Source organism: Lissotriton vulgaris, unplaced genomic scaffold (assembly GCF_964263255.1).
Source record: "Lissotriton vulgaris unplaced genomic scaffold, aLisVul1.2 SCAFFOLD_755, whole genome shotgun sequence".
Taxonomy (NCBI): Eukaryota; Metazoa; Chordata; class Amphibia; order Caudata; family Salamandridae; genus Lissotriton; species Lissotriton vulgaris.
The window spans coordinates 403,953-422,791 of NW_028241507.1; the positions used below are offsets into that span (position 1 = coordinate 403,953).

Consider the following 18,839-nt stretch of genomic DNA (forward strand, 5'->3'; position numbering starts at 1 on the left):
TAGTAGTTGAATTCTGCTACAAGATAGAAACAGGGAAAGGTTACAGAGAAATAAACACATATATTCTCCAGGTATTTTAGGTGGACATGTGCACAGTGAAAGGCATTCCTGTAACAAAGACCCATGGTGATTCATTTTGAATGCTCATATATGATATATTTTGAGTCCTCGCCCCCAGGTTTTTTTCAGCACACATTAACAATAAAATGTATGAATTGTAAATAAAAAATTCCGCTGTTAGCAGAATGCTGCAAGTAATGCCTCTTAGACATGCAAATACAATATGTGCATTGGATCCATGCCTGGTGTCCACAGTGCTACATGCATTGCAGTGCTGCAGCAACTGTACTGTGTGAACAATGCAAATAACATAAACAATGTCCACAACCAAAGGCTGCAGATGTGCTTGGTATTTCAGAATGGCACAAGCAGTGTTCAGTCACAGGCTAGGAACTGTACATCCATGCCTATGGTTGAATCATCTACTCCCACCAAAGACTGCGGCCCGTATGGTTTACCTGAATGTAAACACTGGGAATGACTCAGAACCTGCACTGTGCATGCATTCACATGTATCTTTCAAGTACTGAACACAATGTAACGCACTGCAGCACTTCAACTTGCAGAGCTGCAATGGGTGGAAAGGCCAGGAATGCGCTGTATTTACAGCACATTCCTGCCTTTTCCCCTGAGTTGGAACCCTTTTGGCTTCCTAGAGACAATGCAGGCACTCTTGCACCATGGTACAAGTTGGACAGAGGATTGTTTTAGTGCAGGAAGGTGAACCTTCCTCCACAAAAATAATCCCCTGAGAATGTTTTACTCTTTCTATATATGCTGCAGAATGTAGCACACATAGAAAGAGGAAACCACAAGGACAAATACACATATTTCTTCTCGTTACGCCTCACCTTGGGAGGAGTAGGTTTTTGGTGCATTCCCAATGTCTACCACTTCTGGTAAATATGGAAATGTATTAAAATCCATGAATGTTGCATGGGAACACCAATGCAAATCGTATGGAACCGCCTCCCTGGTGCATGGCAGTGGAACACATCGATTTGTGCTACATTGCATTATTTGACAATTATGATGCCACTCAGGGCCATGCAAGGTGGCCTTGCGTTGTTTGGTAAATATAATTTTTTTCATTTTTAAGTTGCATCACTCTTGCACCATGTTTCATGGTGCAAGAGCAACGCAAAGGCTCTCCTAAAAATGCCCCACAATTTCTAGCCAAAGACTGTCTGTAGAGAACACATTATTACATTTAAAAAAAAACTTTTAGCAGGTGCCTGGGTCAGATTGAAGAGAACACAGGGAATAAGTGTAAGAATCAGAATGCATGGGTACCCTCAGTGCTACACAGATGATATTGTCTTTGTTGTTTTCAATTATGGCATGTTTATATCATCAGTTTCGTCATGCAGTGAAATGGGGAAACTAAAGTTGTGTATTTCATTTATTGATAATTTTAGAGACTTTTACACGTTGTATAGCTGTCTGTTTCATTAACTGAGAAACGTAGGGACTTTTACATATTGAATCATATGTTTAAAATACCATCAATTTGTTAAAAAAATATCGATTTCTGAAACCATAAAGGAACATTATATCATTGGATATTTTGCATTTGTTTGCAGACATTCATGACCAGAACAGCAAGAAGCCAGTTATGGTATACATTCATGGAGGATCCTACATGGAGGGGACTGGGAACATGATCGATGGAAGCATTTTATCAAGTCATGGAAATGTCATCGTTATAACCGTTAACTACAGGCTAGGGGTTTTAGGTAAGTGGTTTACATCTTCTGCAGCAGGATCTATAAATATTGAATGAACATTTCATTATACCTTATAATTGGACAGCTACTTATATTTTAGGTCTCTCAATTTGCTATCATTCTAAGGAAAATATTCATATTGCATAATAGTAAACAGTTTGCATCTGAAAAGGGCCCGAACGTCGTTTATAAATTATCTTCTGCAGTTTATTGTGTATTTTTGTGCTTTGTTTAAGCATTCTGTCTTACTTTAAAACAAAAGAAGATATGTTATGGCATGTGTAAGACAATAGACTATTAGCAGCGGAGGACATGAGTACTACACAAGTACTAAACCCGCAATTGTCTTTTTGTCAGGAACAAAGTACTCAATTGTAGCACTTGACTCTCTCAGGGTAGCAAAGCAGAGCAGCTCAAGGCCAACTTGGGGGAGGTGAGATTTACTATCAACTCCAGCTCACTAATATGCAACAACACTCAATAAATCATTGTCCAGTGAGTGCTTGTTCTTGTAAAAATGAAACATACACTTATTACATGCATGACTAAAGACTATGGATTACATTGCAAATATGTACAATCAGGTAGATTTAAATAACTTTGGTGACACCCTTATATCATGGTACAGCCCTAGTGGGTCCCAAACATTTAATCCCAGTACCTCCCACATAAACTAGATGTAACAGGATGCCAACCCATCTGTAAAAGTAGCCACATGTTATACTACACTAATATAACAACATTCATTTAAATTAATGAGGCACGTTATTACTAACTAATTGCAACATTAGAATATATGTTACATGCTATAACTCTCAAATAAAGTCAATGGAAGTGGAACCAATATACATAAGCATTTATTATAATGTAAACCGAACATTGTTAAATACCTGCAATATTAATCATGTACTGAACTGAAAACATGTGTCCTACAGTCTCTCTTCTCCTTTATTAGAAAGCTAATGAAGAGACAAGACTAACCACTAGCAATTCAGGTATTCCCCAGCAGCCCATGTAAAAAAGCATGGACTCGAGGTAGGCTGAAAAATAGGCAAAAACTCTCTCAGCTGCATGATTATAACTCCCTGGGAGACTTAGCGTGAGTTTTTAAAACATCTTTGGCCGTGCTGCTGCACCTTCTGCAGGCTCACAAACACTCACTGTTTGTGGTGTCCCTGTGCTCCAAGGGGCACCATAAATGGAGAACAATATGTACATTAGCACAGCATCTGGGCCTATAGGGCACTTGTATGCCCTGGGACTTGCAAATACATTATCTTTCAGTTTGGCAGTGAGCTGCGTACTGTGCAGAGCACAGGAGATGGCAACAGGATTCCTTTTCTCCCACTGCAGCCAGCCCTCACTTGACACTGGTGGAGGGCAGGGAGGCAAAAAACTGGTGTGCCTTGGCCAACTCAGCTATGGACACAGGGCTTTGCATAAACTGAGTCTCTGGCTGAGCTCTACAATGTTTGCTTTCACACCTACTGGTGACCCTACTGAAACTTAGTTCAATGCTGCATGGGAAATACAGATTTTTTAGCCCTGCCAGACTCCACCCATGTTAGAAATGGGGTTTCTGGTTGTCAAAGCATGCACCCTGTACAAGCAGGAACCACCACTTTAGTCAGGGTAAGCCAGATACACACTAAAAGATAAGTTTTGCTCACCTTCTGGTAGCTTGGTACAGCGCAGTCAGGCATATCTAAAGAGGTAATGTGTAAAGAATTTGTGCAACACACAGAAAAACACAATGAGAACACCACAAAAATACTCAAATCACGGTTAGCAAGATAGATGATATTTGTATGAGTAAAACAAGACAAATATTTCAAAAATACAATAGGTATTTCCGGGGTTATGACTTTTAAAAGATTAAGTCAAAACCAAGTGCTTAGTGTCAAAAAGCGCTTAGTGGTTACTTGAGGTTGTGCTGGACCAATGTAAATCCAGGTCCCAGTGAAAAAGTCACATTTACAATGGGCGCAATAGGGGGATCAAGGAGTCAGACCGTCCCCCACTCAATCAATTATAAACAATATAAAGTCAAAATATTTTGAGTTATACATACACATTAATTTTGACCAGGGTGGGATGTGTATTTGATATTGTTATTGATGAATATTTTTAAAGTTGAGCAGCTATGACTAATCAATTCATGGATTGTTAACCAGAACTCTACTGGGAGTTTTTTTTTTAAAAGCATTACACAACCCCCAGGAGTCTTGAAAAGAAGTGTTGTTTACTGCTCTCCGGGTCAGACCTTATATTGTTTATAACCCACTAAAAAAGTACCTAGGATGGAGCAAGCTTCGCAGACTCAATGTGTCAGTTCTGATCCATCCAGGTGACGAAAGCTTTGCCGATGGCCCCCTTTGCGATGCAGGCACAGTGTTGTCCTTGAGCCATGCTGTCCGTTGACATCAAGCCGTGCAGTCAGTCTAAGCGATGGCTTTGATCGGCTCCTGAGTCACCATCGAACAGCAATGCATTGGTTCTGATTGGCGTAAAGTCATCACTGCATCGATTTTGATTGTTCTGGACGACAGTAATTACCTTTCAATGGCCTGGGACTGGATTGGCACCACTTGGCAAGGTAGGGCTCAGAGAGGGCAGATTCCAGGTGCTGTTGCAGGGTTGCAGGAAGTCTTTTATGGCTCTGAGAGTTGATAACAGGGTGCAACCAAGCAGGCCCTTAAAGTCCCAATAGGTGCAAGTGAGATGGGTCCAGTCCTTGTCCTCAGTAGGTCAGAGATAAGCAGATAGCAGGACAGCACAGCAAAGCAAAAAAGCAGATCTTCCAGAGCAGCAGTCAAGCAGAGTGGCAATCCTTTTAGCACAGCAATCTTTACTCCTGACAGAGTTCTTAAAAGATCCAGTAGGATACTGTCTTGTTACGGTCAGAGGCCCAGTACCTGTACTCAGATGTGCCTTTTAAAATGGTAGTGAATTCAAAGCAGGCCCTTGAAGCACACAGGTCCCCTTTTTTTCCCAGGCCTGGCTCCAGACTTTCAGTAGGGGATAATCAGCCTTTTCTATACCAAACTGGACACTGCATATTCACGTGTGTCAGCTCCCCCTCTCTCTTCCTGCCCAGGATGAGCTATCAGAATGCATATGAATGCAGATGAGTTCTCTGTCACACTCATCCTTTCTGTGTTTGTGGCTGTCTGGAAGGATTGCACAAAGTGTAGCCGTCACCCACCCCAGACATGTATTGGAGACAGGCTGCAAGGCACACAGAGATGTAAGAACAGTGAAATGTCCACTTTCTAAAAAGTGGCATTTCTAAAACAGTAATGTTAAATCCAACTTTACAAGCAAAGAGAGTGTTAATTCCCATTCTAAAAATATGATACATGATACAGCTACTCCTTTCTAATCAGTAATTACAGCTTAAAAGTGTACTAAGGAATTACCAGCACTGTTCTCTTTAAGCTGCATGAATGCGCTCGCCTGCACCTATGTGAATCTGGTCACGCAGTGTGCTCTTTGAAGCACGCAAACACCAGGAGGGACAAGTATTCATGTTAATCTCAGCGCTGTGTTGAAGCGTGATGGGCACTGCGATTAACATGAGTACTTGAAGGAAAACAGACAATCTGCCCCCCTCTGCGCTGTCTTAAGAAAAGTGGTGCAGCAAGCCTAAAGCACAAAGTGTGCTTTCACAATCATTAACATACATCAGTGATTGTGAAAGCACACGTAGTGCTCTTGGGCTTGCTGTGTGCCTTTTCTTAACAGAGTGCTGCAGTTTGCGTGCCTTTTTTAAAGTTTTCATGCTAAATGCAGCCCCATGTGTAAGCATGTCGGGAGTTGCAATTAACATGAACAGGCGCGCAATCTGCCGTGCTCTATTAACAAAAGCCTCACAGAGATATTCATTGACTGGGGCTGATTGTACCCGTTCCCCATCTGGGTTAGGGACCCTCCGACCCCTGTGGGAGTATCACATTGTTTGTCCCCTCCCGCCGCCTTGAGCTCCACATGCTATGCTTCACCCCTCTGTGTAGGATCGGAAAAACCTGAAGCCACACAGTAGTGCTAATTCACTGGTGGGGTGAGTCAAAGAGAGAGCACATGGATGGACCGACCTAGCTGTCCTCCTGGCCACGTTTGAATAAAGTACAGTGGTCCTACCCCACAACTTGCCTGTACAATCCTGGAGTCCTGGCAGTTCACAGAAAGCGCCCTTAGTGTAATGTTATCAGCATGTACTTGTACGCGCCTTCCACAACTGGTAGGTCACTGTAGCGAATAAAGATTTGAGTTTCCTGGATGTTTGCGGGTATCATAATGTTTCCCCAAGGGGTGCATGGTTATTTTCCCCGTGACCCTTGTGAGCTTAGCTCCAGACTTGCCTCTTAGGGTGTGGTGGCAGAGGGGCTGCCTCACAGGAGGGTGTAAGGAGGACAGGTGGGAGGTCACTCCACCGTAAGTGGTGATCAAGTGCTGGCACATCCCAGCTTATTTACAGACTAGTAAAACGCCCACACAGTCCACTTCAGGGTGCGAGCAAAGGAAGAGTGGGTGGCTGAAGTGTCCTCCAACATGAACGGGCATGTGACGTGCAGGAGATGTGCACTAAAGTGTGTTACTGAACGCAGTTAGCGCACTTCACACATACAGGTGGTGTAGTGCAGTCTCTACTTGCATGGGACTCTGGTGACACTAAACACCCCTCTAGCCCCCAAGGGAAGTGCCCAGCTCCCCTAGGCTCCCCACCCTGCACTCCCATCCCAGGGCAGTGATAATACAATCAGTGGCTTGGATCATCGCTACAAAGGTATGATCAGATCTTAAAAGATCTGAAGGCGTTCGGTGCCATGTTGCAAGTAGAGACCACAGTCCTCGGCCACTCAGATAGAATTCATGGCTACTACTAACATGATGTTGATTTTAATAGAACATTAATAATCCATTAACCTTTAGCTACGAGGCTGAGCTTGCAAGTTACGTATAACAGCAGACTGGGCTGAGTTGAGCTGACTGTACTGTCAGTACCTAGAAAGCCTTGTAATTACACTGTGTACGGTTACTCTCGGCCTCGAGAACCTGTTTTTTACTGACTGAGTAATCAATTTGTTGTTAAGCAACACTTGTTTTGGAGCACTTTTTAAAATAACATTGTTAACTAGGTGGAAATTGGCGATCAAACAGTTACAGGCCCACCGTCAGATCTCCGTTAACTGTAACAGACTGAGTAGACTCTACCGCAGGACAATAAATATTCAGGGGTTATGGTTTTCCGCTATAAAATAAGTGAAGCGCGTGTTTCTGATGTTTGAGTTTGTGTGTTTAAGATTTCCTAATGCAAACAATGCTTGCTATCTATTGCATGCAAAGCAGGCAATTTGGAGCAAAGGCGTGTTGCTGTACTTCCTCAGCTCGACATCACGAACAGCCGTGTCACTTGTAATAACGCTTGTCATTCATGCACACTCGGTCTACACTACAGGCTCTGTACTCCGAAGTTCATCTTATTCTTTGCAACATGTGCTTAAACCCATTAGGATAGCAATTCCAGTCACAGTTAATGAGACATGCTTTTCTTAATTTACATTTAAAACTGAGACTGGGGCTTGTTTCATGCAGAACATGAACCATGCATATTTGCAAAACTGTGGGGCATATTATCAAGCCTGTGCGCTAAAATTATCGCCGCTTTATCGGCCGAAAACGGCCGATAAAGTGGCGATAATGGGCTTGATAATATGCTCTATGGAATTCCAATCGAAGCACATGTTAGATGTGAAGACATCTAACATGGGCTTCGATTGGAATTCCACAGAGCATATTATCAAGCCCATTATCGCCGCTTTATCGGCCGTTTTCGGCCGATAAAGCGGCGATAATTTTAGCGCACAGGCTTGATAATATGCCCCTGTATTTTTTGAGGATTAGTTGTGAGCTACGTCTTTTTACTAGGTCAGTGCCCTTTCATTTCTTGTGCTTTCCAGCAGTTTTAAGATCTTCTAGTTTCTAGTTGCTCAAATTAGTGCAATTCTTTTTATATATATGTATGTGTTTCATTCGTCCTCATTGCTTGATTTGCTCTCCAGAAAGTGTCACTCAGAGTCGTTGAATGTCACTCATAATTACACTAAAATTATGAATATGTCACACATAAGCAATCTGAGACCTTGACAGCTATGAAAAGGCATGCAACAAGCCTAACAGCACCTAATAGCACAACAAGTGCTTTCACAATCACTAATATGTATTAGTGATTGTGAAAGCACACTTGGTGCTGTTGGGCTTGCTGCATGCTTTTTATTAGCAGAGCACTGCAGTTTGCGTACCTTTTTATAAAGTTTTGATGTTAAGTGTAGCCCCGAGTGTAAGCATGTCAGGAGCTGCAATTAGTGTGAACACTCTCAAAAAGGCACGCAATCTGCTGCGCTCTATTAACAAAAGGCATGCAACAAGCCTAACAGCAAGACATGTGCTTTTACAAACCACAATATATTTTAGGGGTTGTGAAAGCACACATCATGCTGTTACGCTTGCTAGTTGCCTCATGTTGAGAGATAGGGTGACCTGAATTTTAAAGCCAAAAACTGGGACATTTCATACAAACAGAAAAGGGACAGCACATAGCTGCCAAGGTTTTAGATTCCTAAGTGTGATATTTAAAAAATGTCAGTGCAATTATGAGTGACATTTCAACAACTAGGAGTGACACTTACTTGAGAGCTTAATCAGCCTGGTTTTACTCAAGTACTTTGCAGATTATTGCAGGAGAGAGGCCGACTCTCAGGACTGGCCTCAGATTGTACGGTGCTCCGTTATGGGTATTACATGCAGCCTTTGGTCTGTGTCAACAGAGAGGGGCTGCTGCCTGTGTGTCCTAGGGGCTGCACTGAATCCAAGTACTTACGTAAACTGCACAGGGTAGCTCTAAGTCTCAGCTCGCTGTCACCTGGGCCGTGATGGTGGCCCTAGTGCCAATACACTGTAACTGTGTCACACAATTGAAAAAGGGCATGTAGTGAACGGTTTTTCAGTCAACAACTGAACAATATTCAGCAAAATTAACTTGTCTGTCAGGCTGCAGGGGACTGATGAAACGAGCAGGTAAGATTTTATTTAAACTATTTCATATCGCTATCCTGGGCTGCACCGCACTTTCACAGTTTCCAGCACAGTCAAAGCTAGCTGAGCCAACCCCCAAGGCTGCGCAAGCAGGGCTGACTGGGCACTGCCAGCTTCCTGTAAGTTGTTCTAATTACCAGCTGACACTGGGCTTGACATCGGAGGAGGTTTTATAAATCTGTGACTTCACGTTTCAGTTCGGTGATGCGGACCACCACACTGAAATACGTTCGTCTAACGCCTGATACGTGGTACTTGGCAGGGCTGGTTACTATTTTTATTTAAATGGAGCACACAGAATAACATCGCTCATCAGTATAGAATTACAGAAGAGGCCAGTATTGATAAAATAAAGATTTTAAAGCCAGTATCATGCCAGTTAATTAAATTGTTTTTTTTATAACAGCTGCTAACTATCACCGCTTTGTAAAACAAAAAAAGGCACCTCCCACCATTTTCAGTTAACCCCGCTCTAAAAATCAGGACATGAGCCAAATTTACTGAAATCTACTGGCGCATGTGGTATAAAACTGGGGATATCCTGGCAAATCTGTGAGCTATGGTCCACCTATTGATAGAGCTGTGTAGATTAGGTGCCTTTTTGAAAGGATTCAAGTTAATTGCAGTTCTGTGTGTAGGCAAGAAGGGCGCTGAAATGAACATACAAAACTTTCAAAAAGGCACACAATCTCCCACGCCTTAATAACAAATGCATAGCTACCAAGGTTTCAGATTGCTACGTGAGACATTTTTTAAATTTCAGTGTATTTTGAGTGCCACTTTCTCACAAGCAAATTAAAGGTATGAGTTAGTTGGACCTGTACCACTGCAGTGTGCGAGATCTATTTATAAAATTGAAAAGCACATTTTGAAGCAGAGTCACTGAGGAACTACCTCCTGCACTTCGTGTTGGTCTTTCCCTTGTACGGTTCCCTGATCAATGTTGCTTTCCTCTCTGTGTGTTTCTCCATCTGCAAAATGCTCCTGCTCTCAGTGATGGTCTCTGTCCCTCTTGTGCTTTTCTCTGCCATCCCAACTGCTACTTGCTGCTTTCTCCCTCCTATGTTTCTCCTACCTTTAAACACTCCCTCCTCCGTGCTCCTCTTTCTGTCTTCCTTATGTGCTTTTCTTCCTCCTGTGGTAAATTGTCCTGCGCTTCTTGTTGCTTTCTCACTAAGAGGCTATTAGGCAATCGCTCATTCCAAAGACTGCCAGTTCCCCAGGTGGCCCAGACAATGGCCAAGTCAAATTGTCCGCAAAGTGGAGCACCGCAGCTGAGTGTTCCCGGCAACAGGGTTGCTGGAAATGAGCAGCCAGCTAAGCTGTTTTGGGATACTGCACCCAGGAGGTGAGTTGGAAGTTTGATGGGTCCTTTCTTTCTAACTCATACAAAGAGCGGGGTCAGGGGGTCCCCAGTGGACCCGGGCCCCTTCACTCACTGAGCACCCCTAAGCAACAGGCCACCACGTCCCGCACAGCAGTGGGGTCCCTCTCCTTCAGTGCTACCTCTCACTCACTTGCTGCATGATGCCTCCAGTGGTGCATCACTACAAGTGCACTAACTACCCTTTAGGACAGGTGCAAGTATGTCCAAGCCAGCAGCCAGGTGCGGCCGCCAACACATCCAGTACAAAAAGAGATTAGTCTCAACCTCATCACCGTATAGCAGCCATTTTACTTACTCTACAGAAACACTTCCTTCGTTTGTGAATGTCACCCCAGCGCTTAATTTGAGCAGCATTTTCTGCACTCATACTGTCAGTATGTTGTTTGTGCGGTTTATTGAAAAAAACAGAAATATGCAAGTGTTTAGATATGGCTACCATTTGTTTAATTGTTTCCAATTATGCCTGCTGGTCTAGTAGTGTCAGTAGCAGGAGAATATCCGAATGATCAAAAGTATGCTGCACAATGAGACCACAAACTGGCAGCTTGAATATAGCACAGTTATCTACTGCAATAGTTCACATGCCGTGAATTTTGCAGCTGCAGTTCCAGCTTCTCCCTCACAACACGCAGGTGTTGTCAAGGCATTACAAATGTGTGATTAATGCATTCTAGTGCAGTGATGCAGAGCACCACACTAAAATGCATTAGTCTAAGCCTGATGCATGGTACTTGGCAGGGCTGCGAAAGGCATGCAAGAAATACAGTAGGAGATAAAACGCATATAAGGAATGTTCTGTGGTTGGCTAAGGATAGGACACAACTATGCATTTTGACAGATTCCATTGTGGTGCTATCTTAAATAACACATTCACCTCTCAGGGATGTAGCATTCACATTTGACAAGTGATAGTAAGGGACACATTGCTACATTAAAAAGACCTTCAATGGAGAATACGCTTTTGAATACTGTATCCTTTTTATTTTTGTTGTATGTTGCAAACCGGCCTTAAAACCCTTCAGGTGGTGCTGTATATGTAGAAATACCTATCTTTTCTCTTTATTATGCAAATGTTTGAGTGATATTTGCTCTGATAATTGGCGCTGCACGCACACACGTGGTTGGGTTCTTGGCACACATAGCCTTGGATACAGCGCACAGGGACCTTATACTGCAACATGCGGAGGAAAAATATTGGAGGGAACATTGATTACCAGTAGTAGCCAATGAGGGAAGTGGACCTCACAGTAGTGAAAAACGACTTTGGGCGTTTGTGACCACCAGTAAATGTAAAACTTAAAAGTACATGTCCTACCTTTTAATTGCGCAGCAGCCTGCCCTTAGGGCTACCAACAGTCTACCGTAGGGGTGACTTATGTGTAACAAAAGGGGAGTTTAAGGCTTGGCAAGAGATTTTTTATGCCACGTTGATGTGGAAGTAAGTAAGTAGGGGAGAGCATGTTGCCTAACGGCTAGAGTAGTCGACCGTGAAGCTGGGGAACCAAGTTCGAGTTTTGGGAGGGATGCTCAACGTCCTGTGATTCTGGGTAAGCAAGTAATCTCCCCATGCTTAACAAAAATGAATGTATCCATCTGCAATGCGACTAGTGCTCATGTAAAGCACTCTGATAACCTCAGGTCGATTTTGCCATTTCTAAAACAAAGCATTTAGATTACAAATCCTAGGTATATGTTATACCACTTCACAAAGAGACCTAAAAGTTAACTACATTTGCTAATTGTGTATTCGTCAATGTTACCATGTTTACGGGAGAGACCATGCACTTTAGAACTGGTTAGCAGTGGTAAAATGCTAAGATTCCAAAAGAGGTAAGCAGGCAAAACATTTGGGGCAGACCATTCTAAGGATGACAGGTCTAATAACTCAATACATAGTTGAAGTGGGGTCAATGATTTTATGCTACTAAAAGTTTCAGGGACACTGCTGATCAGAAACAAAACTTTGTCATTCTCTCCAATCATACACACACAAAATTTGCTAAGAAGAAGACTCTTTAACTAAAAGCAAGTTTATTTCAACAGATGAACCCTATTGTTCAACCCATCTAAAATAACCACACAAAATAACAAGAAGAATAAAATGAAAATTTTTACATGGTTAAAACGTCATCTAAAAAAACGTAACACCATAAATCTTACTTTTATGCTCTGCGCTAAGAGAGAGTGGAAAGTAGAAAAACTTGCATGTAGATTTTCTTAGCGAGAATGAGTGCACTGCATGCCTGTTTTCCAGCAAAACACTTTAATTACCAGGAGTCCATGTTCCCTACAAAAGGCAAACATGGGTTCAGCATCAACTCCTCCAGGGCTCGGGCTTGATATCAGCTTTCAGTAGAAAGCTGGGTATGGCAGCAACATCCCTGGCATGTAGGATTGTCTTCTGGTCTGATAGTATATTGCTCGCCATAATCTGTGTGCAGGACAGGTGGTCAAGTGTCAGTCCTTATATACTTTACCTTGTCTGAGATGGAATCTGCCATGTCATCTTTGGAATGTTCGATGTAACCAATAAGCACCCAAATGCTAGTTAAGGACATATCCCTTCATGCATATATGGTGAAAATACAACAATTCAGACTATACTATTTTGGCTATTGTTTGTTTGGCCTTGAAATTGAGCGCTTGTTCCAAACTTATATAGCATTAAGTGTTTCATTTATGTCTATAACAAGATCACTTGACAATTTCACATGTTTCTTGGAAAGATAAGGACAGACAACATCTGTGTCAAAGGCAGACATGTTGATGACTATGCACAAATGCAAAAAAAAGAGTCCGGTCTATTAAAAAATGGAGTTGTGGCCTACTAGAAATGGATTCGGGCCTTTTATCTTTGTATCAAGAGCAGGCAACGCACCCTGCCAGTTCCCACTGATGTCGTGTGCGGTGTGGCCCCTTGGACAGCGCAATCTTGCAACAATCTTGCAGTGGGTCTTTGTTGATGTGGTTTGCGAGATCAGGAGCAGTTTGGGGAGGGGACTCCATACACGCCCCTCCCCATAATTGTGTATTTACAGAGGTTGCTTTGCCGCCCCCTCTCCCCCCCCCCTCCCCCCCCGGCCCCCCCCCCCCCCCCCCGGGGATTGACACTCCCTGAGGGATTTTAAAAGTTCATTTTAATTTTAAAAGTTAGCACTGGAGTGCTACTCGTTTAACTATCCAACATCTCCTGGAGCCTGGCCTCCCAGATCCCAGACTAGCAGAATTTAATCTCTGCAGTCTGGATGAAGGATTTTATGTTGATGCTGTCCTAGGAGAAGGACCATGAAGGGAGGGAGCTGCTCCTCTTCAAAGGTATGTGGTATACGATGTGTACCACCAGGTACTACATCTCTTGCTGCTGGCTCTGTAGGCACTAGACTGCCAAGTCTCTGCATACAAAAAGATAGGACTGCCCTATCTTTTGACACAAAAGTGTAAATTTACCTTTGTGAATCAGGCCACCCGCTGTTTAGGGGCCTCAGGTTCAAAGAAGGACATGTTTTCCTTGCAGTACATGTTGTCCTTACTCTCCAGTGAGAGATGGCTCTGTGGGCTGCTCCTGTAGGTCTTCTGCAGGCTGGCATGGAGCTGATGTGCCTGGCACCGGTGGGCAATCACCAGATCCTATTCGATGTTCCGAGCCTTCCTGTACTCCTGCTGCTGGTTCCATGGAGATGATGTGGTACAGGTAGGGGGCGGCGGGAGGTGTGGCAGTATTTAGGTCCATTAATAGAAGGTCTACATCAGCGCTCCCCTTTCTGTCTGCACCATTTGATTAAGCTGGCAAAATCTCTCAAGTCAGGCACTCACCGCTGACATCTTGAATCAACGTGTGAAATCGTATCTATTCTGAGCTCTGGCTTTAGAAGGTTATAATGAGTCAGGCAGCTCCAGCGCTTAGATGTCTCGGTGAACGAGGCAGGCATCTCTAGCGCCTAGATGTCTCGGTGAACGAGGCAGGCATCTCTAGCGCCTAGATGTCTCGGTGAAAGAGAGCACTATAAATGCCTTGTCATTTCATGGTCACTTGCTGCAGTAGCATAGGTGGGTTTTAATATATATCTCAGCAAAACGGAAGCACAGCAAATGATAAACAAATCGACTGATTGTTTGTTCTTTCTTCTGAATCTTCAAGAACCTGTTTATGTGCGAATGAACCCATTTGAAATAAAATTACAACCAAAAAAATTACAGTTTCATTAAATTCTGCATAGCATTCTAGCGTGGTTATTTTAATATTCGACAGCACGTTTGCGAAAACACTCCCCACACCAACTGAACTCAAGAACAGCAAAAAATATAGGTTTATGATATTTGCCATTAAAAATGTAATTTATCAATCACACATTGTCAAGCGTAGTATATTACGACAGGGATGATTGAAAAGACAGACTCTTCCGATGCATATTATGATGTTGTGGCTTTGGCAGTTGTCAGAGCTCCATAAATACTGTGATTCTGCAGCCGCAGCAAATGCGGTGAAAATAACACATCCGCCTCCGAATCCATCATGGGCCACAAAATCTGCTGATTTCAGCAAATCGCCTTTCTGGAGCGGCTTGCTCGGAGGGTACATAAATAAAGCGGCATTGATTTTATATTTAACTGTAGTTTGTAAACAAACAGCAAAACCGCACTGTCTAAGAATTTCCGCTCGACAAGGATTTAATGCTGCATCCATAATAAAAAAAAACCAGGAAAGTCCAGAAAGTCACTTTATTCCTTCTAGAAGGTTCTTTGTTCCGGGCAACAGGCAGAAAAGCGGAAATAAAAACAGGTCTATGACCTTCGCTAGCGATCGTGCGCTTTAAAAATAAACATAACATTCACTCAATGCTTATGATTTCCAACGTTTGCTTGGACCATCAGACCCTAAACTTCTGTGTCACAAGCTCAGGGCTAGCCCTGATAGCTGTTTCCAAAGAAGAGTTACTGTTTTTTCTATAACAGCAAGAGCCGAGCCAAGGGTCTGGCTTGGCTCTAGGAGCAAGCGATTGAGCCGAGCCCTGAAAATGTTTGGCTTATATATTATGCAACACTTATCATGCAAAAATAAGATTCTGTCTCTTCAAAATAAAACAGAAAGTGTATATCTATCACATGCAGGAGCGTTTCACTTTAGTTCATATGATCATATCACTGCAGTGAGGGACATTTATGAGCAGCGATGATTTTAAATCTGAACTTTTGGTCAACAAAGATTCTGAACTCACTATTTTAATGTGCTCTCATAAATAAGAATGAAGAAAAAGGTTGCTGGATGAAATTAAATATTTGACTAGGATCACACAATTTGGACACATGCTTTGGAGCTTATTTACAAGCCCATTGCACCGCTGGTGCGTCACTTTTAATATGGGAAAAAGTGACGTACCGGCGGCGCAAGGGGCTTGTAAATAATCCCATTTGGGCTAGATGTAGGTAATTGAAATTTACCGATTTGAAAATACTGAATTTTACCGATTCGGTATTTTCGAATCGGTAAATGCTATGTAGCTAAAAAATCGGAAAAAATTACCAAATCGTTATTCATTCATTCCTATGGGCCTGGAGGCCCATAGGAATGAATGTCAATTCAATTACCGACTCGGTAAATACCGATTCGGTAAAATAGGGAAAGAGTCAAGGGTGGCAGGGTGTCAAATTGACACCTGTAAACCTGTAAACCTGTAGACTTGTAGAGCGCGATTGCTGCCCGGAGGCGTCCAAGCGCTAGGGTAACCATAACCTACCGAAGAGCAGATGAGGAGGAAGCTAGGGATTAGTGGGGGGAATTAAACAGTCTTTAATTGTTTACGAAACACAGTGAGGTTGGGATTGGCTCTGAGATATATTGGCAGAGTGTTCCAGGTTCTGGACGCATTGTAGGCGAACGTCCTTCCGCCTGACCTGGATCTTTTTATTCTTGGCGCCACTGCTAAAAAGGCCTGGCTGGAGCGAAGGCTTCGGTTGGGAATGTAGTGAGTAACTAGGTCACGTGAAATGCTGGGGCCTCACTGATTGTCTCCGAGGGATCTTGAGCAGTAAACGCGCTGCGCAGTTCTGCACTATCTGCAGTCTCTGCAGAGTGTAATCTGGGGCGCCTGGATAGAGCACATTGTTGAAATCGAGGCGTGAGTGTATGAGGCCTTGTATGGCCACCTGTTTGGCTTCCAGGGGGAGGAGGGGGAAGATTTTATTTAGCATCCTCATGATGCCAAAACAGGTGGCTGATAGTTTTGTGGCTTGAGGGTTGAAGGACAGAGATCTGTCTAGCCACACTCCGAGGCTCTTAATATTGTTCTTGGGGCTGGGGGGGGCCCAGACAAGGAGGCCACAAGGAGGGGGGAGGCCAAGATCTGGGGGGCCTAAGAGCATCAGCTCTGTTTTATCCCCATTCAACTTGAGGGATGATGAAGACATCCAGGTCTTCACCTCCTCTAGGCATTCTCTAAGCCCACCTGACGCAGGCCGAGTAGTCTCCTGCGCCAGTGAGACCACCAGCTGCGTGTCGTCCGCATAGGAGATGATCTTAACTCCGAATGGGCGAACAACATCAGCCAGTGGCCTCATATACAGGTTGAAGAGTGCGGGGCTCAGAGAGGAGCCCTGAGGAACTCCGCACTTTAGAGGTCTGCTAGAGGAGACAGACTCACCCTCAAAGACCCTGAAGGATCTGTTCTCCAGAAAGGATTTAAACCATGTCCAGGTTTTGTTCTTGATCCCAGCGCAGGACAAACGGTCCAGTAGGGTGTCATGACTGACCGTGTCAAATGCCGTGCTTGGATCAAGGAGGATCACTGCCACTGATCCTCCTTGATCCAGGATTTTTCTAGCTTCCTCAGTGACCATGAGGAGAGCGGTCTCGGTCCCGTGTTTCGGTCTGAAGCCCGTCAGGATGGGATCTAGTACGTGATGATTTTCCAGGAAGTTCACTAGCTGTTGATTAATATATTTTTCTAACCCTGTTGCACCCCTGAATATTGCTTGTGTGCAAATGTGGCACACATACATGCCACATGGCACTGGTGTAAATGCACAGATGCATTTACAGAGGTATTCGTTATTTACCACCAACTTATAGATGGTGGTAAATAACGAATGCTTAAAGCACAGAAGCACTCTTCAAAGTGCTTCCTACATGCCATTTACAGATTCGGTAAATACCGAATCGGTAAATGATGATTCGGTAAATACCTATTCGTTATTTACCGAATCCTCCCCTACATCACAATTTGCTCAATACCGGTCGGTAAACCTGAAATTTACTGAATTGCGGGTTTACCGACCGGTAAAAAACTTGGTTGTTCGATCAATAATCTTGAACAACCCCAGTGAACCCGTTCCACCTTACTGTGCTGTGTCTTGGCGCCGGGAAACCCTTTTTGGGTAGCTGTTTGCGCCTTACAAGTTTAAAAAATAAATAAATAAATAAGTAATGGGCCACCTACAACTGGCCCTTTGTCTTTAATTATTGTTGTAAGAGCTTAGATCATTGGAGGCAGGAAGAAGCCACATGAATGCTCATCTCGTTTTGCACTGGAAGATCAAAGAGGATTCAAGTTCAGACAAAGGCAGGATAGGGATCGAGCCAGACTCTAGCCTTCAATGTATTGCCTGCCTCAAGGTTATACCCAGGCGCTCACCACGAGCAAGAAAATCCTGCACTTTTGTTTGTTTCTACAGGCTTCTTTCACCAGTGAAAAACAGACTGGCTTTATCCAGGAGAAATTGCCAGTTGCGGCTCCTCCGCTAAGGTGGAGAAGCGCTGCCCGACAGCTCTTTGAGCAGTGAAAGAGGGGAAAATATAATAATAATAACTGAATGTTATTATAATTTTATTTTTAGTTGCTGCGGGGCAGGGTTAGGGTAGGGCGGGCTGTTGGGTCTTGGTGGAGGAGTGGACTATGAACACTAAGTGCGCATGACTGCTTGGCTGGCCGTTTCGGCTGGCCAAGCAGTAATGCACACTTTGCATATTTCCCACCAGGCTGTAATGGACAGCCCGGTAGGGAATATGCACAGGCTCCCTGTCCTGATCACAGCTTATCCACGACGCACAGACCAATCACAAGACTGCATTGCAACGATATGAGTAGCTCTTGGGAGCCTGTGTGCCCAGGCCCTTCCTGCATCTTTTTCCGGACTGGAGTCCGGAAGAGCAGAGAAGCAGAGGAGAGATTCGGCAGGCAGAAAAGCTAAGTGCATTTAAAAAAAGTATAATTTCAAATCCCCCTGTCACCTGCCCTGGAGGCCCCCCGGACGCCACCCCATTCCCATTCCCTACTAGCCGCCACTGGAACTTGCTCAGAATGTGTGGAAAACATGTGGAAATTGATGTGCAAGCCTTGGTGTCTGTGAATATTCCACATTCCATAGTGTGAAACTAGATATGGTGCAATAATACATCACCCGATAATTTTCACACTATATGTGGTAGCAGTAATTCTGACTGCAATTTTTAAACACTAGCTTTCACCTCATAATGAGGGCCAAAATGAGGCATTGTTAGTAGGGGAGAGAACTGCCTACCATATAATGAAATTGTTAGAGGCCCTATATTTTATATCAAAGACGATTCCCCGCAG

At 43.6% G+C, this 18,839-nt stretch overlaps 1 protein-coding gene across 1 annotated transcript in view; it reads left to right on the forward strand.

The window, feature by feature from the left end:
* The window catches only part of LOC147671277 (neuroligin-4, X-linked), a 504,082-nt gene that overhangs the window by 301,418 nt on the left and 183,825 nt on the right, over positions 1–18,839 (forward strand). The window contains exon 2 of the mRNA XM_086948104.1: positions 1,644–1,796. Coding sequence (XP_086804230.1) covers positions 1,644–1,796 — 153 coding nt within the window. The remainder of the gene's footprint in view (positions 1–1,643; positions 1,797–18,839) is intronic.